The following is a 27,970-nucleotide window of genomic DNA, read 5'->3' as shown; positions in this document are numbered from 1 at the left end:
CTCTTTATAATTTTATCATCTGCTGAACCATCCTTATTGGGGTGAATGATGAGGTTGCTTTTCTTCCACTCTGGACTCCAGCTGTCTGTCCCACCACAACCACAGGTTGTTCAATAGTCCCGGCAAGTGGCCCAGTCCCTTGGAGGGCCAATCCTCCCTAGTGTTCGGCTGAAGGGCAGGAACAAGGGCTCCAGGTTGGCCTGCTGGGTCTGGACCAGAAAAACATATCTTCATGGTGAATGGGATCTGATCCCCAGAAGGTCCAGGAGGAACCAGAGCTGCTGTAATAATGGCACAAGCTGGATTTGAGGAAGCCAGATTTGCTCTCTTCGGGACTACAAAAATACACACGTGTGACCTCTTCGACTGGACTACCAATTTATCCCAAGGGAAGCATACATTGTAGACGCTCCCCTCAGTATTGTTGTAAAATGGCCAGTTCAGTCCCAGCTGCAACATAAACCTTCAATTTACACAATAGGTACTTGCTCAAGCAATCTGCCAATAGGACAGGGCAGAAATTGTGATAACAACAATGATAGTGGCAATGGATGGGAGACCATTCTCCATCACTTTAAGGATTCCACTAAAACACCTCTCTGCAGGGGTATGACTTTTCAATCACCCCCAGGCCTACACACATGTGCCTCTGTCATGATATCTGCTGAGAATGTAAACTAGAAAATTGAGGGAGCGCTGTCCATTTTTAAAATTGAAATCCATTAAAACGGGGAAGATAGTGGCACTGTCAGTTTTGTTAGTCGGCTAGTAATTCAGCAGCCCAGGCTAATGCTCTGGGGACATGGGTTCAAATCCCATCACCATGGTAGCTGGTGTTATTTAAATTCAATTAACAAAGGGTAATGATTGACAACTAACACCTCGAACCAGCTACGCCCGACCAGAGTACTCACTCACCCACCTACCCACCTAACCTACTTACATTCCACCCATTTACCCACATACCCATCTGACTCGCCACATACCCCCTACCTACCTCACTGAGTTACCCACCTATCCCCTATCTACTTACCCAGCTCACGATGGAATAGTGGTATTATCACTAGACTATTAAACTAGAAACTCAGCTAATGTTCTGGGGACCTGGGTTTGAATCCCGTCACGGCAGATAGTTGAAATGGAATTCAATTTTAAAAATTTTGGAATTAAGAATCTACTGATGTCCACACACGTCATACACTTGCCATTCATTCACTCACACATTTATCCATTCACCAACATTCAAAGATTGGACCTTTAAACTTAGCACATGGTAGCTAGTTCCTTAAAAAGGGGATATGTCTAGTCATTCCCTGACTTTACTTTGCCTCAATGGTGTTCCTTGAATGTCCTGTGCTGCACATTTCTGTAACAACTGGACATGGAAAACCCTGGTAGAAACGTGCAGCAAAGTCCAGCAGGCGGAATTTACAAGTACAGTGGTATCTGATGATCATCAGCAATGGCGGGATTTTCCATGCCCATTTTCTACGGGTGGGTTTGGCAACAGGAGTGGAAAATCTCAGGAGAGCTCCCAAATTGGCATTTCACGCCACGTAAATGCATGACGTGATTATCCCTTCTTCCTGTAAGTGACGTTCAATGTCAGGAACATCATCCAAATACAGTAGCATCTAATTATCAGGCCTCTGAATCACCCTCTCTCTACCATTCAATATGATCGGATCTGATTTGATTGTAACCTCAAACCCACATTCCCACCTAACCTTTCACCTTCCTGTTTATAAAGAACCTAATTTGAAAGGTGGGCAGGTACTGAAATTGGCAGCTCACCTGCCATTTTTGAATAGAATATCAAAGGGTCAATTGAGTTTGTTAACAAGTCAATCAGTCCCTGATAATATCCCGTCTACACCATTGTACAGTTGGTGTGGGCAGTTGGGTGGGAGCGCAGGCAATCTTTAAAAAACCTTTCTGATGGGTACAATCTTTGGGGGATGCCCTTTGCACAGAAGGCAGTTCCCTAAAGACAATACCTTTTTTTTCATACCCATCTGCTCTCTAAAACCCACCAGTCTAGGCCCCTGGCCCTTCTCCCTAAACTGCCAAGCCCTCCATGCTGATACACCCATAATATGCTGCCCAGTGGCAATTTCCTACATCTGGGGTAATTCCTGGAGTAATATTGGCTGCTTTTGGTAGAACAGAAGATGCAATAGGGTGATTTGATATTGTTGTTTTAAATTATAAAGGGATGGGACAGAATTGATATAAAGGCAGAAGTAAAACACCCAACATAAAGTATGAAATATGACAAACAGTAAAGAAGCACAAACTTAACAACATCCACATGGCACAGACAGGAAAGACCAGAAAACATACTCTCTCATTTATCATGAGCAATGCCACGTAACATATGAATCCCACATGTTCCCCGTGTTGTAATTAATTACACATACTTCTTTCCCACTTTTTTGAAACACCCCTAACACATTTAAATACATAATCTCCAGCTCACCACAAGCACTGCTACAGGGAACTTGCTAATGTTGTAAATAAAGTTTACTTTACATAAAATTTCAAAACTTGATCGGATGTAAATCTTGGCCCATAGTCAGCCACAGCAATCGGCTGAGAAACACGAAGTGGCAAAACGTGCTATCTGCCCAGAAGCAGATTTTGTCCGACTGCACTGTTGAAATCTTTTGCAATAAGGTTTTGCCTTCTGGAATCCACAAGATGCAATCACCACTAAAATGCTCAAAACCTTGAGCCAGTTTCATGGAACAAATGAGAAATGTGCCTGAATTCTACTGCCCTGCCCACCACGGAATCGGAGCGGGCGAGGGGCAGACAACAGAAATTTCCATTGACCTTGGGCGAGAATTTCCAGTCTTGGTCGAGCAAGGCCGTAAAATCAGACCCATGTTCTTACCCTTTGGGCAAAATAAAGGGGTGCATCCAGGTGCCACTGGATGACGAACGTCAAAAGGTGGTTGCAGATGAGCTTCAGTGGATATGTGAGGAAGGCACAAGACAGAGAAGCGTGAAATACCATGACGGGAGATCTCCTGGTGGGAATAATTACAAGCAGCGGCAGCAGTGGGATAAAGCTTGTAGCTGATGCCAATTAGTGTGCAATGGGAAAACATGTTCTTCACATGGTGATTACTCGCTCATTCTTGGGTGACTTTGCACATTCTCCCTGTGTTTGCATGGGTTTCCTACGAGTCCTCCAGTTTCCTTCCACAGTCCAAAGATGTGCAGTGGATTGGCCATGCGAAATTGCCCCTCAGTGTCCAAAGACATTAGGTTAGGTGGATTAACCATGGTAAATCCATGGGGTTATGGGGATAGGGTAGTGGGGTGATAGGGTGGTGGGGTGGGGGTGTTGCTGGGTGGGATGCTCTTTCGGAGAGTCTATGCAGACTCAATGGGCCAAATAGCCTCCTATTGCACTGTTGGGATTCTATGGTTCTAATTACACTTTCAAGTTCTGTCCAAGGGCATAAGGATAATTATACCAAACAATTTTGAATCATACCTTCGACATCAAATGTCTCAAATTGTAAGATTACGAGCAGCTGACTAGAAGTATTGATGAGGTATTCACAGTTCAAGTTTGAGTCATAATTGTAAGGGTAGTTGGGTGACATAATACGACCAGTAGAAGCAGTAAAATTAGCACCACATCCTGAAAAAGGTGTTAAAAAACACATGCTGTCATATAATTCAGCGTCATACAATAACCTCAGCGCCTCTATATTGAGATAAAATTCAGTTTACACAGTACAATTGTTCAAAGAGGAATATGCCTATTAGTTTCAGTTGAATCTTTGCGGGGGCATGAATTGCTCATTTTCTTGATACCCTTGGGTGGCACATCAGCCTGTGGATGACAAGCGATGAGGGGTGAGGGAAGACAGCTACCTGACCTCTCGCCTCCAGCAATGGTGCCCTGAGCAAGCCTACATGTGATAACTGAGAACAGCCTGATGGCTCTCTTTCTCCAATATTCCCTCTTCTGTGCAGAGCTGCATGGTCACATTTCACTCTTGCCCTCAGAACAGGCTAACTAATATAGAGAAGTCAGTGGCAATCGACACTTTGAAACTTCAGTTTCAAGGATATATCATGTAAAGTGTTAACTTGCGCACTATTCTAACAATAACTATTGCACCTGTGCATAAGAAGCTATATATTAATGAGGTCACACAGAAGAGGAGGAGGGGGATCTGAGAGATGAGCTCTGCCCTCGCGCTTTCTAATACTGTACACATGGGGGGAATTTTCCATCCCGCTTGCCATGTGAATTAAGAACAAAGAACAGTACAGCACAGGAACAGGCCCTTCAGCCCACCAAGTCTGTGCCGACACAGATGCCTCTCTAATATAATATTTTCTTGCCTCTACATGGTCCTTATCCCTCTATTCCCTGCCTATTCATGTATCTATCCAGATGCCTCTTGAACGTTGTTATAGAATCTGCTTCCACCACCTCCTCTGGCAGCACGTTCCAGGCATTCAACACCCTCTATGTGGAAAGCCTGCCCCTTAAACCTCTTTTAAACATTTCTCCTCTCACTTTCAACCTATGCCCCCAAGTAATTGACCCTTCAACCTTGGGAAAAAGATTCTATCCAAGCCTGTCATAATCTTGTAAACCTTTATCAGGTCCCCCTCATCCTCCAACGCTACAATGAAAACAATCCAAGTTTGTTCAACCTTTCTTCATAGTCTATATCCTGCAAACCAGGCAACATCCTAGTAAATCTCTTCTTAACTCTTTCCAATGCATTAACAACCTTCTGGTAGTGTGGCGACCAGACTTGTACACAATACTCCAAAGGCAGCCTAACCAAAGTCTTATACAGCTGCAACATGATTTTCCAATTGCTATACTCAACACCCAGACCGATGAAGGCCAGCATGCCATATGCCGTCTTGACCACTTTGTCCACCTGAGTTGTCACCTTCAGGGAACTGTGGATCTGAACGCCTAGATCCCTCTGTCTGCTAATATTTCTAAGGGCTCTGTCATTTACTGTATACGTTCCTTCTGCAGTAGGCCTTCCAAATCGCATCACCTCACATTTGTCCAGGTTAAATTCCATCTGCCATCTTTCGGCCCAGGCCTCCAGTCAATTTATTTCTGCTGTATCCTCTGACAATCCTCCTCACTATCCGCTACTCCTTCAATTTTTGTATCACCTGCAAATTTACTAATCAGACCACCTACATTTTCCTCCAAATCATTTATAAATATTACAAACAACAGAGGCCCCAGCACTGATCCTTGTCACAGACCTTCAGTTAGTAAAGTGCCATTCCACTGCTACTCTCTGCTTTCTATGCCCAAGCCAGTTTTGTATCCATTTTATCAGTTCACCTTGGATCTCATATGACGTCATTTGTAGCAGGCCGGGGGGGGGGGGGGGGGGGGGGGGGGGGGGGCAGACCATGCAAAGGTCTGCTGACCTCGGACAGGATTTTCTGGTTTTGGGGCAAGAGCGGCTGGAAAGTCCCACCCATAGTTGAGTAGGTAAATAAATGTTACTGAGCAAAAGGATCTTTGCCTCCAGCCAGATCTCTTGCTAAGAGTAAGACGTCCAACATATTCTAAGATGAACCAACAATAACAGGGATTGAATAAACTGGGTCTATTACCTCTAGGAAAGAGAAAGTTGAGAGGAGATTTGGTAGAAATGTTGAAAATCATGAGGGATCTGGACAAAGTAGAAGATGGAAGAAGAAGATAGAAGATGGGGGATACCCCTTTAAGGTGATTGGCAAAGTAGCAAGGACCACATGGAGAAAATATTTTTATTCAGTGAGCAGTGAGGGTTTAAAATGCTCAGCTTTAGAGCATAATGAACATGGATTCAATCTGAAAAGGGAATTGGGTAATTACCTACTGAGGTAATAAACTGCAGGGCTACGGGGAAAAGGCAGGGGAGTGAGCCTAGCAGAGTAATTCATGCAAAAAGTATTACAGTCAATATGCAAGACTTGCTAAGATTTTGGGTGGCATGGTGGCACAATGGTTAGAACTGCTGCCTCACAGCATCAGGGACCTGGGTTTGATTCCCAGCTTGGGTCACTGTCTGCGTGGAGTTTGCACGTCCTCCCCGTGTCTGTGTGGGTTTCCTCCGGGTGTTCCGGTTTCCTCACACAGTCCGAAAGATGTGCTGGATAGGTACATTGGCCATGCGAAATTCTCTCTCAGTGTACCCAAACAGGCGCCGGATTGTGGCGGCTGGGGGATTTTCACAGCAATTTCATTGCAGTGTTAATGTAAGCCTACTTGTGACACTAATAAATAAACTTTCAAACTATCTAAGAGGAGGAACTAATGTTCAGAACATGTGGCGTGCTTGGAAGTAAATGAAAATTAATTCCAATGATAAAATCTATACAAAATATATTTCTTATAAATATTTAATGGTGTTAAAAATAAAGACGTACGGCTGGTAAAAGATGCTGAGAATCCACTCCCTGCGCTGCCTGTAGACTGGAAGCGGACTGTCACTTCATTAGCTGGTGCAATAACAGGCCCAGGGGCAACATTTCCACAAAAAGTAGCCAACAAGGTTTCATCAGTTTGAACAGTTCCTCCCCAGATCTGTAGAAGTAAAGGGAGATAATTATGTAAATTTGAATAATGTTTTACTCATTTTACTTAACCCCTACCGGGTAGAGTCAAAGGTCTCTGAATACTGGAGTATTCAGGTTCGTGTCTTTTATTATTCATTCATGGGATGTGGGCCTCGCTGGCAAGTTCAACATTTATTTTCCATCCCTAATTGGCCTGGAGGAGGTGGTGAGCTGCTGTCTTGAACCGTTGCAGTCCATGTGGTGTGGGTATATCCACAATGCTGTTCAGGAGGGAGTTGCAACATCCAACAACGGAGAAGGAATGGTGATGTATTTCAGGGTGGAGAATGGCTTGGAGGGGAATTTCCAAGAGATGGCATTCCCACGTGTCTGCTCCCTTATCCTTCTAAGTGGTAGTGGTCATGTATTTGGAAGGTGCTATCCAAGGAGCCTTGGTGATTTCTGCAGTGCATCTTGTAGATAGTACATACTGTTGCCACTAAGCATCTGTGGTGGAGGGATTGAATGTTTGTGGCTGAGGTGCCAATCAAGTGGGCTGCTTTGTTCTAGATGGTGTTGAGCTTCTTCAGTGTTGTTGGAGCTGCACTCATCCAGGCAAGTGGAGAGTATTCCATCACAGTCCCGACTTGTGCCTTGTAGATGGCGGACTAGCTTTGGGGATCCACGAGGTGAGTTACTCACCAGAAGATTCCTAACTTCTGACTTAACCTTGTAACCATAGGATTATTACAGCTAGTCCAGTTGAGTTTCTGGTCAATGGTAATTTCTAGGATGTTGATAGTGGGCAATTCAGTGATTTTAATGCCATTGAATATCAAGGGGCATTGGTTAGATTCTGTCTTTTTGGAGATGGCCATTGCCTGGCATTTGTATGGCAGAAATGTTATTTATCACTTGTCAGTCCAAGCCAGAATATTGTCCAGATCTTGTTGCATTTGAACATGGCCTGCTTCAGCATCTGAAGAATCAGGAATGGTTCTGAACATATTGCAATCCCCACTTCTGACCTTATGATGGAAGGAAAGTCATTGCTGAAGCAGCTGAAGATAATTAGGCCCAGATAACCCGCCTGAGGAACTTCTGCAGTGATGTCCTGGAGCTGAGATAGTTGACCACCAACAACCACAACTATTTTCCTTTGTGCCAGGTATGGCTCTAACCAGCAGAAGATTTTCTTCCCGATTCCCATTGACTCCAGTTTTGCTAGGGCTCCTTCATGCCATACTCGGTGCCTTGATATCAACGGTGGTCACTCTAACCTCACCTCTTGAATTCAGTTCTTGTGTCCATGTTTGAACCAAGGTTGTAATGAGGTCAGGAGCTAAGTGACCCTGGCAGTAGCCTAACTGGGAGTCAGTGAGCAGGTTACTTGTGCTTGATAATGCTATCAATGACCCCTTCCATAAAACTTTGCTGATGATCTAGAGTGGACTTATGGGATGATAATTCCTTTGGGTACAGGGCATACTTGGATAATTTTATACATTTCTGTGTAGATGCCAGTGTTGTAGCTGTACTGGAACTGCAGGTTAGGAGCACAGCAAGTTCTCAAGCATAGGTCCTCAAGACTATTGCCAGAATATTGTCAGGGCCCATAGTCTTTTCAATATCCAGTATCTTCAGCCATTTCTTCATATCACGTGGAGTGATTCAAATTGGCTGGAGACTGGCATCTTGATGCTGGGGACTTCTGGAGGAGAATGAGGTGGATCATCTATTCAGCACTTCTGGCTGAAGATTGTTGCAAATGCTTCAGCCTTATCTTTTGCACTGATGTGCTGGGTTCCTCCATCATTGAGGATGGAGATGTTTGTAGAGGCTTCTCCTCCAGTGAGTTGTTGAATTGTCCATCACCATTCATGAGTGGATGTGGCAGGACTGTAGGGCTTAGATCTGATCCGTTGGTTGTGTATTTGCTTAGCTCTGTCTATCATTTGCTGCTAATACTGTTTGGCATGCAAGTAGTCCTGTGTTTTAGCATCACCAGGTTGACATCTCTATTTTCAGCATATCTAGTGTTGGTTCATCTTGAACCAGGGTTGATCCCCTGGCTTGGTGGTAATAGGAGAGTGAGGGATATACTGGGCCATGAGGCTACAGATTGCTACTGGTGGTGGCCCATGGATGAGTTGCTAGATCCGTTCAAGATTTTATTTAGCACAGCGGTGGAGGGCATCCTCAACTTCGTCTCCACAAGAACTGTGTGGTAGTCACTCATACTGATAGAGCCATAGACAGTTGCATCTGTGGTAGGCAGATTGATGAGGATGAGGCCGTGTGCTTTTCCCTCTTGTTGGTTACCTCACCACCTGCCACAATCCCAGTCTAGCAGCTATGTGCTTTAGGATTCGGCCAGCACAGTCTATGGTGGTATTTCTGAGCCACTCTTAATGATGGACACCAAACTCCCCCACCCAGAGTATACTCTGCACCCTTGCCATTCTCAGTACTTCCTCTAAGTGGTGTTCAACATGGAGGAGTACTGATTCATCAGCTGAGGGGAAGGAGTGGTTATCAGGAGGAGGTTCCCTTGCCCTTGTTTGACCTGATGACATGAGATTTCATGGGGTCCGGAGTCAATGGTGAAGACGTGGTTTCTCTATTACAACTGGTTCAGCCCCATGATGAGGCTAACGACTTGGCCGTTCAACTCAGGGTCATTGTTACGGAAAGATCCCTAGGAATGATCTGCTGAATGTAAATCCAAGTGAAGAAATTGATTGCCACCTCTGCTAATAATAACAGAAGAGAAACAAAGCATTTTCTTTCAGAAAATAAGAAAGAGTGGAGTGTGAGAAAAGAGGTTTGTCTTTTAATTATTTTTGTCCATAGAAAATATATGATTCACTCTGTCCTGGATCCTACACCAGTGGCTCAGAATCCCAAAAGAGACCTCAAAAGCGGCAAAGTGATGAAATTCCTCCCTGAATTCTAAGGCTAAAATAATCAAAAGATCAGAATTTTAGCTAAACCTTAAAACCCACAGAGCACCTCCGATCACTTCCTTTCCACACAGTACTTAATCGACAGCAATAATAACTTGCATTTATATTTGATTTGAGTTATTATTGTCACAGGTATTGGGATACAGTGAAAGTATTGTTTCTTGAACGCTACACAGATAAAACGTACGGTTCATAGAGTACATAGGGGAGAAGGAATGGAGAGGGTACAGAATATAATGTTGCAATTGCAGATAGGGTGTAGAGAAAGATCAGCTTAATATATGGTAGGTCCATTTAAAAGTCTGATGGCAGCAGGGAAGAAGCTATTCTTGAGTTATGTTGTACCTTTAAACATCCCAAGGTGCTTACAATAGTAAGTAATTGTGTTCATCCTTATAATTTTCAATTTAATCCTCGAACAGATATTTATTCACCTCTGCTTACTCAAGGGTTTTTTTTTTCCCTGATTTGCTCTCACTGCAGATATTTTTTCTGTGCGCAACAGAAAGAGTCTGTTTTTTGTCGACAGGCCTGCGCTCCCTGTAAATCATAGCCTGACCTATTCACATCATAATCTAGAATAGCTTGGCACGAAAAACAATGGATTTGTTATTGTGACCAAACCATAAGCATGAATTCCAGTGTGTCTCACAGCACGTTAGAATGTGGATGTCGGCCACGCCAAACAATTTTTGTAACAAGCGGAACAATCAAATGAGTTTATTCACAGCCGCAGTCGCTTAAGCAGTAAAAGTGAAGCGTTAAAAGGAGTTGCTAAATGGCAGCCTGGAACAAGTTCATTCAGGGTTAAAATCAAATTTTCCTTCCAGGGTTTCAGATTAAAATGTAATCCTCAACAAATCGAACAGCTATAATCTTGCCATGAGCTACGCAGTTTTAGCAGGGCAATGGGATTCTGTTCCCATGGTCAGGCATAACTGAAGTGCTGATCCATGAAATGCGCTTGGTTTTTTTATACTCATGAAACACTGTGAAAACAGACTGAGCTTTGTAGATCAGGCAATATGACAGAGGTAATATATTTGGACAATGTTCAATCTTCATAATTTATAACAAATTGGTGTGACAGTGCCAATCTCTTGTTGTTTCATGAACACTGCTTGTATTTAAGACATTGCATTTAACATAGAAACATAGAAAACTACAGCACCAAAACAGGCCCTTCGACCCCACAAGTTGTGCTGAACATATCCCTACCTTTTAGGCCTATCTATAACCCTCCAACCTATTAAGTCCCATGTACTCATCCAGGAGTTTCTTAAAAGACCCTATTGAGTTTGCCTCCACCACCACTGATGGCAGCCGATTCCACTCGCCCATCACCCTCTGTGTGAAAAACTTCCCCCGAACATTTCCCCTGTACCTACCCCCCAGCACCTTAAACCTGTGTCCTCTCGTAGCAGCCATTTCCACCCTGGGAGAAAGCCTCTGAGAGTCCACCCGATCTATGCCTCTCAACATCTTATATACCTCTATTAGGTCTCCTCTCATCCTACGTCTCTCCAAGGAGAAAAGACCAAGCTCCCTCAGCCTATCCTCATAAGGCATGCCACTCAATCCAGGCAACATCCTTGTAAATCGCCTCTGCACCCTTTCAATCTTTTCCACATCCTTCCTGTAATGAGGCGACCAGAACTGAGCACAGTACTCCAAGTGGGGTCTGACGAGGGTCTTATATAGCTGCATCATTATCCCCGGACTCCTAAACTCAATCCCACGATTGATAAAGGCCAGCACACCATACGCCTTCTTAACCACCACCTCCACCTGCGGGGCCGATTTTAGAGTCCTATGGACCCAGACCCCAAGGTCCTTCTGATCCTCCACAGTACTAAGAGTCTTTCCCTTTATATTGTACTCCTTCATCCCATTTGACCTGTCAAAATGGACCACGACGCATTTATCTGGGTTGAAGTCCATCTGCCACTTCTCCGCCCAGTCTTGCATGCTGTCTATGTCCCTCTGTAACTTCTGACATCCCTCCAGACTATCCACAACCCCACCAACCTTCGTGTCGTCGGCAAACTTACCAACCCATCCCTCCACTTCCTCATCCAGGTCATTTATGAAAATGACAAACAGCAAGGGTCCCAGAACAGATCCCTGGGGCACACCACTGGTGACCGACCTCCATTTAGAAAAAGACGCATTTGTACACACTCTCTGCCTTCTTTGGGTAATCATGATGTGGAGATGCCGGCGTTGGACTGGGGTGAACACAGTAAGAAGTCTCACAACACCAGGTTAAAGTCCAACAGGTTTATTAAGTAGCAAATACCATAAGCTTTCGGAGCGCTGCTCCTTCGTCAGATGGAGTGGAAATGTGCCCTCAAACAGTGCACAGAGACGCAAAATCAAGTTATAGAATACTGATTAGAATGCGAATCCCTACAACCAGCCAGGTCTTAAAGATACAGACAATGTGGGTGGGGGGAGCATTAAGCACAGGTTAAAGAGATGTGTATTGTCTCCAGACAGGACAGCCTGCAAGTCCAGGAGGCAAGCTGTGGGGGTTACTGATAATGTGACATAAAGCCAACATCCCGGTTCAGGCCGTCCTCATGTGTGCGGAACTTGGCTATCAGTTTCTGCTCAGCGACTCTGCGCTGTCGTGTGTCGTGAAGGCCGCCTTGGAGAACGCTTACCTGAAGATCCGAGGCTGAATGCCCGTGACTGCTTAAGTGCTCCCCCACAGGAAGAGAACAGTCTTGCCTGGTGATTGTCGAGCGGTGTTCATTCATCCGTTGTCGTGTTGTTTTCATCCGATGTCCCGAGGCATGGTACATTGGGGAAACCATGCAGACGCTACGACAACGGATGAATGAACACCGCTCGACAATCACCAGGCAAGACTGTTCTCTTCCTGTGGGGGAGCACTTCAGCAGTCACGGGCATTCAGCCTCTGATCTTCGGGCACAAGTAAGCTGCCATGTCTCTTGGTTCCAGCAAGTTATAAATAATCACCTTTCAGACTCAATGCTGGAGTTTCAACAATATACTTCTTGCTGTTTTCCATGTAGCTGGAAAACTGATAGACTGATTATTACTCGGCACATGACTGCAGTGCAACAGTAGAATGTGGCACCTTTTATATGTAAATATTCATATAACAATTAGCTCCTAGCCCTTTACAAATAATATAATATAGTGTAAACTTGGCTTGGTAAGTAATTCTATCTGGGGGCTTAGCAAATTATCTGGAGAGGTGTGGGATGGGTTGGGGTGACAGGAGGGCGGGAGGCGACACAGCATGACTTTTCTTTTAACAGCACAAAAGTTCACAGAACTTGATTTGCATGGGGCATGACATGTGCTTGAAATTTCTCTATCTTTTACATTAATTCGTCTGATGTTGAGCACGTTGTGCTGGAAAGAAGTGCTTTCTTATTTGGTTTTACTAAGTAGCTTAGTTTGAATTGTATTTTAAGTTTCACACTCTAGATGGAGATAATGGAACACATTTTCCCATTCTATCTACCACAGGAATCATAGTGGGTGAGGGGCGGACTATGGAAAGATCCGTTGACCTTGGGCAGGATTTTCCGGTTTCAAGGCGAGCGTGACCAGAAAATCATGCCCAATATATCAATTTAAAAATGGGTATGATGGCTGGTAAGATTGATGGTCCATTGAGCCATTGCCACTGGACACGCATTTGGAAATGTTGAGAGCAACTCATGTTCAAATGCAACACGATCTGGACAATATCCAGGCTTGGGCTGACAAATGGCAAGTAACACAAATACCAGGCAATGACCATCACCAATAAGAGACATTCTAACCACCACCCCTTGACATTCAATGGTGTTACCAACACTGAATTCCCCACTGTCAACATCCTTGGGGTTGCCGTTTACCAGAAACTCAACTGGATTCATTGGATAAACACAGTGACTACAAGAGCAGGTCAGAGCTAGGAATACCATGGTGAATAACTCACCTCCTGACTCTCCAAAACTTGTCCACCATCTACAAGGCACAAGTTAGGAGTGTGATAAAATACTCCCCACTTGCCTGGATGGGTGCCGTTCCAACAACACTCAAAAAGCTTGACACTGTGCAAGAGAAAGCAGCCTGCTTGATTGGCACCATGTCCACAAACATCCACTCCCTCCACCACCGACGCTCAGTAGTAGCAAAGAACAAAGAATAGTACAGCACAGGAAACAGGCCCTTCGGCCCTCCAAGCCTGTGCCGCTCCTTGGTCCAACTAGACCAATCGTTTGTATCCCTCCATTCCCAGGCTGCTCATGTGACTATCCAGGTAAGTCTTAAACGATGTCAGCATGCCTGCCTCCACCACCCTACTTGGCAGCGCATTCCAGGCCCCCACCACCCTCTGTGTAAAAAACGTCCCTCTGATATCTGAGTTATACTTCGCCTCTCTCACCTTGAGCCCGTGAACTCTCGTGATCGTCACCTCCGACCTGGGAAAAAGCTTCCCACTGTTCACCCTATCTATACCCTTCATAATCTTGTACACCTCTATTAGATCTCCCTTCATTCTCCGTCTTTCCAAGGAGAACAACCCCAGTCTACCCAATCTCTCCTCATAGCTAAGACCCTCCATACCAGGCAACATCCTGGTAAATCTTCTCTGCACTCTCTCTAACGCCTCCACGTCCTTCTGGTAGTACGGCGACCAGAACTGGACGCAGTACTCCAAATGTGGCCTAACCAGCGTTCTATACAGCTGCATCATCAGACTCCAGCTTTTATACTCTATACCCCGTTCTATAAAGGCAAGCATACCATATGCCTTCTTCACCACCTTCTCCACCTGTGTTGCCACCTTCAAGGATTTGTGGACTTGCACACCTAGGTCCCTCTGTGTTTCTATACTCCTGATGACTCTGCCATTTATTGTATCACTCCTCCCTACATTATTTCTTCCAAAATGCATCACTTCGCATTTATCCGGATTAAACTCCATCTGCCACCTCTCCACCCAATTTTCCAGCCTATTTATATCCTGCTGTATTGCCCGACAATGCTCTTCGCTATCCCCAAGTCCAGCCATCTTCGTGTCATCCGCAAACTTGCTGATTACACCAGTTACACCTTCTTCCAAATCATTTATATATATCACAAATAGCAGAGGTCCCAGTACAGAGCCCTGCGGAACACCACTGGTCACAGACCTCCAGCCGGAAAAAGACCCTTCGACCACTACCCTCTGTCTCCTATGGCCAAGCCAGTTCTCCACCCATCTAGCCACTTATCCTTGTATCCCATGAGCCTTAACCTTTTTAACCAACCTGCCATGTGGGACTTTGTCAAATGCCTTACTGAAATCCATATAGACGACATCCACGGCCCTTCCTTCATCAACCGTTTTTGTCACTTCCTCAAAAAACTCCACCAAATTTGTAAGGCACGACCTCCCTCTTACAAAACCATGCTGTCTGTCACTAATGAGATTGTTCCGTTCTAAATGCACATACATCCTGTCTCTAAGAATCCTCTCCAACAACTTCCCTACCACGGACGTCAAGCTCACCGGCCTATAATTGCCTGGGTTATCCCTGCTACCCTTCTTAAACAACGGGACCACATTCGCTAACCTCCAATCCTCAGGGACCTCACCCGTGTCCAAAGAAGCGACAAAGATTTCCGTCAGAGGCCCAGCAATTTCATCTCTCGTCTCCCTGAGCAGTCGAGGATAGATGCCATCAGGCCCTGGGGCTTTGTCAGTTTTAATGTTCCCTAAAAAACCTAACACTTCCTCTCTTGTAATGGAGATTTTCTCTAACGGGTCAACACCTCCCTCCGAGACGCTCCCGGTTAACACGCCCCTCTCCTTCGTGAATACCGATGCAAAGTATTCATTTAGGATCTCCCCTATTCCCTTGGGTTCTAAGCATAATTCCCCTCCTTTGTCCCTGAGAGGTCCGATTTTCTCCCTGACAACTCTTTTGTTCCTAACGTATGAATAGAATGCCTTAGGATTCTCCTTAATCCTGCCTGCCAAGAACATCTCGTGACCTCTTTTTGCCCTTCTAACTCCCCGTTTGAGTTCTTTCCTACTCTCTCTGTATTCCTCCAGAGCTCCATCTGTTTTCAGTTGCCTGGACTTAACGTACGCCTCCCTTTTCATTTTAATCAGATCCTCAATTTCCCTGGTTATCCACGGCTCTCGAATCCTACCTTTCCTATCTTTCCTTTTTACAGGCACATGCCTATCCTGCAGCCTTATCAATAGTTCCTTAAAAGACTCCCACATGCCAGACGCGGACTTACCCTCGAACATCCTCTCCCAATCAACATCCACCAATTCCTGCCTAATCCGGCTATAGTTAGCCTTCCCCCAATTTAGCACCCTGCCCGTAGGACAGCACTCATCCTTGTCCATTACTATCCTAAAGTTAACAGAGTTGTGGTCACTATTTGCCACATGTTCCCCTACCGAAACTTTGACGACCTGACCGGGCTCATTTCCCAGAACTAGGTCCAGTATAGCCCCCTCTCTAGTCGGGCTATCTACATACTGTTCCAAAGAACCTTCCAGTACGCATTTTACAAATTCCTCCCCGTCCGTGGTAGCAGTGTGTACTACCTACAAGATGCGCTTCAGAAATTCACCAAAGATCCTTAGACAGCACCTTCCAAACCCACGGCCATTTCCATATAGAAGGACAAGGGCAACAGATACATGGGAACATGACCAGCTGCAAATTCCCCTCCAAACCACTCACCATCTTGACTTGGACAAAATCATAGAATTCCTACAGTGCAGAAAGAAGCCTTTTGGTCCATCGAGCCTGCACTGACAACAATCCTACCCAGGCCCTATCCCCATAGGTCCATGCTAATCTCTCCGACACTAAAGGGAAATTTTGCTAGGCCAATCAACCTAACCTGCACATCTTTGTCTGTGTGGGTTTCCTCCGGGTGCTTTGGTTTTCCCCCACAGTCCAAAGGGAAAACATGCAAACTCCACACAGACAGCCAGTCACCCACGACCAGAAATGAACCCAAGTTCCTGGCACTGTGGTGCAGCAATGCTAACCACTGTGCACCGTGCCGGTGCCGTTCCTTCGCAGTCACTGGGTCAAAATTCTGGAATTTCCTCCTTAACGGCATTGTGGGTCAACTCACAGCACGGACTGCAGCGATTCAAGAAGGCAGTTCACCACCACCTTCTCAAGGGAAACTAGGGATGGGCAATAAATGCTGGCCAGCCAGCGACACCCATTTCCCACAAATGAATAAAGAAAAAGACAGCTAACTTCTGACTGTCATTGTCAGTGTGACCACAATTTCCTGAAATATGTAGGTGGGGTTCCCTGCTAGCAGTGGGTGCTTAGAAAATAGGTTGTTCCTTAAAAGTGCAGGGTATCCTGCAGATATTTTGATTGCAATCAATCACTGTAATCCAATCAAGCAGGCTGCTCTTGTGGGTTAAATTGAGCGAGCGATGTTTTTTAATCGGGTAAATCAGGAAAGCGTTTACACTGCCCAAGAGGCCCTAATCCCTTTGCCCCCAACCTCCCGGGAGGGCCTCAATGGCCTCCGGTTCTACCGGTGAGGCCATCACGTCGGGTCCCCATTGCTGGAGACCAGCTGTGATTCTCGGCCAGGGAGAAACTACCCCGGTGAGGCCACACAGGCAAGGGATGCCGGACAATTGAGTCCCAGGCTCACTAATTTCATTGAAATGATATGCTAATTCAATTAAATAATTTATTCAGCCTCGCGCCAGAAATCGGCACAAGGCTCATTGCGCCGGATACCCAGTGCTGGTAAGATGGTGAGAGGCGATCTCACCAGCTTACCAGCTTGCCCCGTAGGGCGGGATGGTAAGATCGCCCCCACAATGTTTTAGCCTCAATTATTTCCTGTGATAGCGAATTCCACAGGCAGACCACTCTCTGGGAGAAGAAGTTTCTCCTCATCTCTCTCCTAAAGAGCCTACCCTGTATTCTCAAACTGTAACCCCAGGTTCTGGACACCTCCACCACTGAGAACATTCTCCTCGTATCTAATCTGTCTAGTCCTGTTAGAATGTTATAGGTTTCTATGAGATCCCCCATCATTCTTCTGAATTCTAGTGAATACAATCCTAACCGACACAATCTTTCCTCATATGTCAGTCCTGCCATCACAGGAATCAGCCATAGTGCTGTTAATTCATCTAATCCTGCTGCAAGTGGTTTTCTAGTGGAGAAAAAAAATATTATTCATGCATATGAGTAAAATATGTATGTGTGTAGGAGAGAAAGACAGATGGAAAAAGAGTGAGAACAAGAATTCCGACAGATCTCCAGTTTAAATTTTATGAGATCCTGATTAATACCTGTTCCTCAAAGTCAGTCATTCAGAAACAGACACATGTTTCATCTGAAATATCCTAAAGTAATGTTCTAGAATGGTATAGTCACTAGTCATCTGAATTCAACTTTTATTAGACTCCTAAGATTTATAATGTCCCTGCAGCCACTTACTTTTGGCCAGTGAGATTTACTGGATTTGTGGATGTGCTGGGCTATGAGGTTACAGATAATTGTTGAGTACAATTCTGCTGCAGCTGATGGCCCACAGCACCTCATGGATGCCCAGTCTTTAGTTGCTAGATCTGTTCGAAGTCTATCCTATTTCGCACGGTTGTGGTGTCACATAACACAATGGAGGGTATCCTCAATTGGAAGATGGGATTGTTTCCACTGGGACTGTGCAGTGGTCACTCCGATCGAATTTATTATGGACAGATGCATCTGTGGCAGGCAAGTTGCTGAGGATGAGATCAAGGATGCTTTTCTCTCGTGTTGTCTCCCTCACCACCTGTTGCAGACACAATCTAGCAGCTATGTCCTTTAAGGCCTGGTTATCTTGGTCTGTGGTGGTGCTGCCCGAACCATTCTTGATGATGGACATTGAATTATCCCACACAGAGTACATTCTGCATTCTTGCCATCCTCAATGCTTCCTCATGTTCAACATGGAAGAGTACTGATTCATCAGCTGAGTGTGGATGGTATGTCGTGATCAGCCCATGTTTGACCTGGTGCCATGAGAATTCATGGGGTCCAGAGTTGATGTTGAGGACTCCCAGGACAACTCCCTCCCAACAGTGGTTAGCACTGCCAACTCACAGCGCCAGGGATCCGAGTTCGATTCCCGGCTTGGGTCACTGTCTGTGTGGAGTTTGCACATTCTCCCCGTGTCTGTGTGGGTTTCCGCTGGGTGCTTCAGTTTCCTCCCACAGTCCAAAAATGTGTGAGCTATGTGGATTAGCCATGCTAAATTTTCCCTTAGTGTCAGGGGCACTAGCTAGGGTAAATGCATGGGGTTATGGGATAGGGCCTGGGTGGGATTGTGGCCGGTGCAGACTCGATGGACCGAATGGCCTCCTTCTGCACTGAATGATTCTATGATTTTTTACCTCTACCTGAGAGGGCCTCTGTTTGACATAATTGCCATTGCTGTTAGGCTCATGTTGAAGACAAGTTAGATATAATTAAACAGTGCCCAATGGTTAAAATGTCCTGGGCCTCATATTGGTGAGCCAGGATGAGTTTGTACTCAGCTCCACTAACACCACACTCATTGCTTGCCTCAATTTAAAACTGAGGCTTAATTCTCCTTGTGATGCTAAGAGCAGTACAAGCGCTACTATTGACATCCTGATAGAACTTAGCAAAATCAACACAAACCAGGACTTGGACCTGGAACCTTGCGGGTCTCTACAGCTCAATGCAACAGTAGACGGTAAACTTAGGAACTGAACATGATGGAGGGGTGTGTGGAGGAAGATTGCATTAATTACTTTTAACTCTTCCAGTCAAATAAACAGTTATAGCACCAACCTTAACATAGCTGGTCCCACAGTTATCAGTGCTGCCTGGAATCTGGAAATTCTTGTCAAAAGTAATTTCAAGGTGTTTGCTTTCATGGGTTATAATCCTCCAAGTACACTCACAATTATCAGGAAAATTCTGCGGCCAGTTGGGCGACTTGAAAGAACCGCTGTCTGCATGGAGAATACCACCACAGGCTGTAAGAAAGGAAATATATTTGTATTTAGGACTGCCAAAGCTCAAACTTTGAATGATAAAACCTGCGGAGGACCAGGTATCTTTGTGTACTAAATACTGAGAACACTGGAAATCTGAAATTAAAACAGAAAACGCTGAAAATGTTACAGGTCAGGCAGCAATGATGGAGAGAGAAACAGCATTAATGCTTTAGGTCGATGAACTCTTATCAGAACTCAGTAAGAAGTCTCACAACACCAGGTTAAAGTCCAACAGGTTTATTTGGTATCATGAGCTTTCGGAGTGCTGCTCCTTCATCAGGTGAAAGGCTCTCGAAAACAGGACTGCCGGTTAGGATACAAAACCGTAGAGCTCAATGTTGAGAGGCTCTCACCTGATGAAAGAGCAGCGCCCTGAAAGCTTGTGATACCAAATAAACCTGTCAGATTTTAACCTGGTATTGTGAGCCTTCTTACTGTGTCCACTCCAGTCCAATGCCAGCATCTCCACATCTTTTCAGAACTGGAAGAAACTAAGAGGTTTAACAGTTTCTAAGCGATGAAGGAGTCAGAGAAGGGATCAGAGTGCTTGGGGAATGGAAAGAACAAAAGAGGTGTGTGATGGGGTGAAGGACAGCAATGATTAAATGACAAGAGAGATGATGGTGCAAGGCAAAAGGGATGGAAATGGAACCAGTAAAGAAACGCAAGCTAATTCCAGAGGAGGCACGAATGATAACATCGGAACCTCGATCAGTACCAGCTGTCCTCGAAAATAGGACTGACAGCTAGGATACAAATACAGAGTTCAATGTTGAGATCAGAAAGCTGTAAAGTACCTAACTGAAATGTAAGGTGCTGTTCCTTGAGCTCCATCGGAATCGGCTTCCTCATTGTTATTGCTCATTAACTGAAGGAAGTTGCAGCAGCTCGTGTATGTACCATGTGCCTAATTTTCCTGCACACATTCACAGGATTCTAACATTTAAAACAAGCAATATCACTAGAGAAGTAGCAGGAAAACTAATGGGACCAAAGGCTGACAAGTACCCAGAATTGATGGTCTATATCCTAGGGCCTTAAAGGAAGTGGCTGCAGGGATGACGGATGCATCGGCTGTAATCTTCCAAAATCCCCTAGATTCTGGAAAAGACTCAGCAGATTGCAAGACCGTAAATGTAATGACCCTATTTGAGAAAAGAGGGAGACAGGAAGCAGGAGACCTTCGGCCTAGCATTTGTCATTGGGGAAATGCTGGCATGCATTTTTAAGGAAGCGGTAGCAGGACAGTTGAAAACTAGAATCAAGCAGAGTCAGCATGGTTTAATTGAAGATAAATATCATTTGAAAAATGTATTAGTTCTTTGAAGTTGTAATGAAAATGGTGGATAAATGGGAACCAGTAGACATTGTAAACTTGGATTTCCAAAAGATATTGATAAAGTGCTACATAGATATTACTGTGCAAGGTGAAGTAGGCCATTTTCCAAAGCCATATTTTTATTACTATCTCATCAATATTCACCTCATTAAACATATTCATTTATTGGACTGATTGGCACCATTCATAACGAGCCCACAATGCAGAGGGAACACCCGAATGGACATTCGTTTAAATCCCCCTCTGCACAGCTGAGAGACCTTTAATTCAAAATTTGACAAAAGATCCTTATTCTGCCCAGCAACAGCACAAAGCTGCATTTTAAAACGGCCCTTGGCCAGAAGATCGGGATATCTGCGAGTCAAGACCTGGCAGTGGGATATATGGCACAACTGTACTTTAAATAAAATATTATGGGAATAAAATGGCCAAGGCAGGCAAAGAAACTTAATAAACCAGGATAAAAAGAATAAAAGATTAGATTAAATCCCCCTACACACAGCAGGACAAAATGACATTAACATCTAATCTCGCAAGCATAGAATACAGACACAAACATCGGAGGTCGATTTAGATAAGGGGACACATCGAGAGGATAATGGGAAACACATTAAAACACCGGGGCAAGAACAGGCAGTCCCATTAACACGGACACACACCATACAGATGCAAATTGACAAAGTCTACCAGGGAACTTCCTGACCGGATAGGATACATATTCTTAGTGTTAATCTGTTCGAATCGAAACTGCCCGCCAAATCTTCAGGGCAGCAATGAAAGAATCCCGCCACTTTTTAGGTATTGTAAAATGTATAAGCAAATGTTCCCGCTCGAATTTGGATTCCTATAAATATCCAGAGCGAATGTGTAACTATTGAGATCAACGTGGCCAAGCCACTGTTTCTGAGCTGGTTACGCGGGTCTCCCTGGGATCACAGTAATTGTACAATAAAGAAAAACACTTTGAACCTTGCCTTGAGATTCGACCTCCTTGAATGCACTGGTACAAGGGATTTTTCCCTACAACAAAGGTATGAGCAAGCGGTATTGGTGATAACATGTTAGCATGGATGGAGGATTGACTAATGCACAGGAAACAGAGTCGGACTCTGGGATTCCCGAACCCAATCCTGCAATTTCTGATTTTCAGGATTGTGGCCTTTTAAGAGTGTGGGTTGGTTTGGGTTGCGAGCCTGCACTCTTGACCTGGCCAGCTCCATTTCAGGGACAGGCATGTCCTAGTCCTCCATGGAGATGGGCCAGGTTTTCAATGAGCCGTGGTTCATGGCACCTCAGAGGTGACATAAATCACAGTCTCCATGAGGTAAGTTCAAAGGGCCCTCCTCATGCCTCCCATGCATAGGTATGAGACCTACCTCGCCCTCTATGACCTCTCATGTTCCCAATGCTAAGGTATGCCTCTACCCTCACTTATGGCCTCTCATGGCAAGGTATTCTTTCCACCCATCCACTATGGCCCCTCATGCCCATGCCAAGATATGCCCCTCCATCCATCCCCTAAAGCACCTCATGCCCCATGCCGAGCCATGAATTTCCATTCCCATTCACCGACTATACATTGACTGGAAGCAACGAACCCGATCATGACATAGAATGTGAAACAAAAGCTCAATAAAAATTCATTGATTGACCATTTTACATTTTCATTAAAAAAAACAGGACAATAAAAGTGTCAATTATCCAGACCCTTTAAAGTACCAAGAGCTGAACCTGAAAGCACTTGAAACATTTTTGTGTAAATAAATATTGTGAATTTGACAGAATCAGAGAACCAGAGCTGTCAATAAAGCAATGTTTCCCTTGGGGCTCAGCTGTTTCCACAGTCTAATAGATTTCTGGGCTCTCAACCAAGCTTTGTTATGCATTCTTGGCTGCGAACGTACTTTGGCATGGGGTACATGGGGCCACAGGAGATGGGTGATGGCCATATCTTGGCATAGGGGGCATGAGGTGGCATGTTGGGCATGGGGAGTGTGTGGGCGGTGATCAGGTATGAGGCGAGAGGATGAGAGTGCCTTACCTTTTTCATTGTAACTGGGGAAAAGTCCCATAACACTGAAGCCTTATAAATGGCTTGCCAAGGCAACCAGCAGCCAAACAAACAAAATTAATAAAAATCCCCTCTCTCCTGGTACTTTCTTCCGAGAAGAGGGGGCTGAGATGGGAATTTTCCAAACTCCCACTACCTTCCCCAAGGATGTCTGGAGCATAGATATAACTGATTGGGCAAACATTGTGCAGATGGAGCATAATATGGAAAAATGTGAGATTATGCATTTTAGGTAGGAAGAATAGAAAAATAGAATATTATTTATGATGGGAGCAATAGATCAGCGATCATGCTGCACCCCCCGCCAGTGCCCAGGTTTGCCTGGGAAACTAATGATCCTGCTAGCTGATTAAATTCGAGAGGAAGCTTCAGGAGAAGAGTCCACACAAGGAATCCTAGTCAAAGCCCAATGAAAAACTGCCCCAAGATTACTTAAATGGAGAGAAACTACAGAAATCACAAACCATTTGCCTGTAGGTGCAGCAAGTAATTGAGAAGATAAATGGAATCTTAGTCTTTATTGTAACTGTGATGGAGTATACAAGTAAAGAAGTTTGTTACAACTGGACACTGCATCAGTGAGACCACACCTGGAGTACTGTGCACAGTTTTGGTCTCCTCATTGAAGGAGAGATATACTTGCACCAGAGGAGGTTCAAAGAAGGTTCACTTGATTGATTCTTGGAATGAAGGGGTTGTCTTATGAGGTAAGGTTAAACAGATTGGGCATCTACTCAGGAGAGTTCAGAAGAATGAGAGGTGATTGTATTGAGGCATAAAAAACTGTAAGGGGGATTGACAGGGTAGATACTGAGAGGATTTTTCCACTCATGGAACACTCTTGAACTAGAGGTAACAACTTCAGAATAAGGGGTCTCCCATTTCAAACGGATATGAGGAGGAATTTATTCTCTTGGAGTGTCACTAGGTTTTGGAATTCTTTACCCCGGAGAGCAGTGGAGGCTGGTCATTGAATATATTCAAGGTTGAGTTAGACAGGTTATTGAGCAATGAAGAAGCCAAGGGTATTGGGGCAGGCCATAAACTGGAGTTGAAGTCATGATCAGATCAGCCATGATTTTATTGAATGATGAATCAGGTCCGAGGGCCTACTCCTGCTGCTATTTCTTATATCCTTACGTAGGTGCAAATGGAAGAATATACATATAATTATATGGAATATACAACACAGAAACAGAGAGCTAACCCAACCAATCCTTTCCGGTGTTTATGCTCCACTCGGGCCTCCTCCCATCCTTCCTCATTCAATGCCCCAGGAGATATGCCTCCTCCTTTCCATTCCATGAAAAGCATTTTTGACCATTAGAGTTTTTATTTCAGTTGAGAGATCTTAAGTGAAAGACAGTTAGCTAGTTGAACGCACTGATCTTTACAATCAATAAATAAATGTATTTATTTTGTTTGGGTAAGCTTTAAGCTGGCTTCTGAAAATTTCTTCTCCAAGACAAAAAAGCAGACTGAAATTGAATTCTGAAAGCTTTCCAGGTACACATTCCATAAAACAGTTGCAGTCGTGCACAGCTCAACTTGGCTTTTCCTTTAAAATTGGAACAAGAAAATTCCAATTAATGCAGACTTGGAAGATGAGGCAAAAAAGCCTCAAACCGTTATAATTCCCTGTCCCTGTGCTTCCATCATAGCTCTGGAAAAAAGGTAACAAAAAAATAGTGCGCACATTTGACAGGCTCAATGTGAAAACACTGCAGAAATTTCAAATTGCAACCTCTTAGTGAAAAGTAAATAGTTGCGGAACATTATCTAAGTATAAAGTTGGTCGTTAGAATTAATCTGTAGCCTTGCAGTATTTTTTGCAAGCATTTTTAATTCTCGTTCGAATAAAATGTTCTGATGAAATCATTAAACTAACAAGGAACATAGGTATCTAATATGGTCAATTAGTAGTGTTTTGGTTTGAAAACCTAGCTGAGAACACAATGTCCAAAGTGCAGCACACCACCAAACAATGCGTTTCAATAATGGCAATGGTTGGTCTGCTTTGTGAATGTTGGGGTGAAATTTGAAATTCAAATTCCAAAAAATTGGAATTCCAGGATTCCAAACCAGAGGTTGACAGATCGGGGCCACTGCACATGCGCAGAAGCCTGGAACTATCAGACTCTGGCGTGAATGGGCCCCACCCCGTGCTTTTAAAGATATTCATGATTGTGACCTCTGCATTGCACAGAGTGTGGGAGATGTGAGTCTGAACTCCCACTGAAAAAATAATTGTGATTTACACCAGTTTTCCTGTAAATTCAGCACTCAGAACTTTTATGGGAGAATCGCCCTCTTGAAGTCTCAATTCCTGTAATTGAAGCTAATTGTTCAGCACAAAATCAAAAGGCTTGGAGAGGGCAATGTACTTGTGGGGCCAAACGGGCCATCTAAGATGGCGATTTGAAAAGCACTCTGGGAAAATTGGGCAAGAACTAAAACGACAGGCTGCAGTTTAAAGACAGAGACAAACAGGCTGCAGCCCAGACGAGTGAATACACAGGATATGGGTCATCTCCAGGATGAAAGGGACGTTCTGGTCACACTGGATTGTTTACCAGACATAAGGGCACCGTGACCCCTTATTTGGGAGGGAGATATGTGACCTATGTGCCTCCAGCACCCACAGACATGGCCGTTGGGGACACACCCAGCGATCGGTGTGGCAGCACCTGTATCGATCAGGGTGATCAAGTCCTGATCGATGGATTGGCAATAGCCAAAAGGGGCGTGAAACCCAACGGGGTATAAAGGGTGCTGCGCAACCACGAATCTCTCTCTCTCTCTCTGACCCCACGAACGGGCTACAACACCGGTGACCATCGCCAGCGACGACCAGCAAGAGGAGAGCCACCACAACCGAGAAGGAAGGAAGGAAGACCACAGCCAGAGTGCCAGACCAGACCAAAGGACCAGACTACGCAGGCGACTACCGAGACCAGCGCACAGATAAAGGCCAATATCTGCTTGGGTACTTGCCAGTCACGCAAAGTTAAGTTAAGGTCTTATATTGGATTTGAATTCTAGTATTTTCTTGTAAGATAACTTATCGTTGGTTGGGTGGGTGATTATTGATTGTGTGGGTTTAAATAAATATTGGTTGTACCAATAAGACGTCTACTCGTAGTCATTTGTCCACCGTATAAGGGTTAAAACAGACTGTGCGGCAGATAAGAGGCAACACTTGCATACAATTATCACTATCGAAGATAAGCACAGGAGAATATATTTTGTGTATGAATTACTTGTTTAGAGATCATGACAATTAGGACTTCATTTTTGCCAACAGCCCACCACTAACAAGGTTATCACTGCTGCAGATGTTTCATGTTCTGCTGATGCCTGTATTTTGAAACATTTTATTTTCCTATTGAGTTTTATTTCCCTCAATGGAAGAATGCCAGAATGGAAAATAACAGGAAGCTGCATTGGCTTTATTGGTACCATTCGCTTCTATTTAATAAACATCAATCTCTGCAGGGAAAACCTTTGGCTTTATCATAAAACATTTATTGAGTTACACAGATTTTAAAAAAGATGAAGGTAAAGAATGGCACAACTAAGTGAAAGCAATCTGTGCAACTTTATTTTATGCCACTTTATAATATGATGGATTTCTTTTAAAAGTAATACCAAAGCAATCATGAGACAAGCAAGTTCCTTTGGCCCTTAAGTTTAAGGCAAAGAGGTTACATTGAATGGGTCAATTTTAACCAAACGTATGTTTCAAATACAAAAGTTAATTGAGGATATAGACTACTTGCAATGTGATTTTCTAGCAGTAAGGTAGGAAATTGGCAAGCTAACAAGAAACAGAAAGTTGTCATAAATTGGTATTCTTATGGTTGATAGGATGTGGTGAGTGGTGTGCTGCAGTGATCAGTGCTGGGGCCTCAACCTTTTACAATTTATATAAATGACTGGAATGAAGGGCCTGAAGGTATTGTTACTAAATTGGCTAATGACACAAAGATAGGTAGGAAAGTAAATTGTGAAGTGGACATAAGGAGGCTACAAAGGAACATAGGTAGGTTAAGTGAGTGGACAACATTCTGGAAAATGGAATACAATGTGGGCAAATGTAAAATCGTCCACTTTGGCAGAAAGAGTAAAACAGAAGCATATTATTTAAATAGTGAGAGACTGTAAAGCCCTGACGTGCAGAGGGATTTGGGTGCCTTAGTGCGTGAATCGCAAAAGGCTAGTATACAGGTACAACAAGTAATGAGGAAAGCTAATAGAATGCAAGGGGAATTAAATGCAAGAGTAGACAGGTTGTGTAGGGCATCTGGAGTATTTTGTATAGTATTGGTCTCTTTATTTCAGGAAAGATGTAAATGCATTTGAAGCAGTTCAGAGGAGGTTTGCTCGACTAATACCAAGAATGGGTGGGTTGTTTTACGAAGAAAGATCGGAGAGGTTTATATTCACCAGAGCTTAGAAGAGTAAGAGGTGATTTGACTGAAATCTTTAATAGCCTGAGGGGTATTAACAGAGTGGATGTGGAGAGGATGTTTCCTCTTGGAGAGGATGTGGTGAACCATTGTTGGTTACCACCAGGAGTGCTGAGCCATGGTCTGGCCAGGACTATGAGTCTGTAGATATGTTACTGTTGGTGTTAGGGTTGGGCTGTTCTACCTGTTAATATAGTCCTATGGTACACCCCAGTTGACTCCGCCTTCTGGGAGAGGTATAAAGGTCACTGCTCTGCCTGGTGACCCTTTAGTCTGGGATTGTATATTGTATATAGTAGCTCCGTTATTGTTGGCAATAAAAGCCTTTATTTCCCGGGTACATCCTGCCTCCCGTGTGATTTATCGCGCATCAATTTTATTGCCAACAAGAAAATTTTTTTTTTTAACGAAAAAAAACAAAAGAGAACCATGGAGCAAATGCTGAAACCCGAACGGCTTACATTGGATCCACGTGCGGCGGGAGCATCGAACACTTTCAACCATTGGTTGAAGTGTTTCCAAGATTACGTCGAC

The 27,970-nt window shown here is 44.3% G+C and overlaps 1 protein-coding gene across 1 annotated transcript in view; it reads right to left on the bottom strand.

Moving 5' to 3' along the window:
- cubn (cubilin (intrinsic factor-cobalamin receptor)) overlaps window positions 1-27,970 on the bottom strand; it is a 374,618-nt gene that overhangs the window by 104,486 nt on the left and 242,162 nt on the right. The window contains exons 54-56 of the mRNA XM_078200308.1: window positions 19,349-19,536; window positions 6,427-6,583; window positions 3,506-3,655 (exon numbers count right to left, since the gene is read on the bottom strand). Coding sequence (XP_078056434.1) covers window positions 3,506-3,655; window positions 6,427-6,583; window positions 19,349-19,536 — 495 coding nt within the window. The remainder of the gene's footprint in view (window positions 1-3,505; window positions 3,656-6,426; window positions 6,584-19,348; window positions 19,537-27,970) is intronic.

Source organism: Mustelus asterias, chromosome 2 (assembly GCF_964213995.1).
Source record: "Mustelus asterias chromosome 2, sMusAst1.hap1.1, whole genome shotgun sequence".
Classification (NCBI taxonomy): Eukaryota; Metazoa; Chordata; class Chondrichthyes; order Carcharhiniformes; family Triakidae; genus Mustelus; species Mustelus asterias.
The sequence above is the reverse complement of the archived record's forward strand: the minus strand, read 5'-3'. Positions and strand labels throughout refer to the sequence as shown.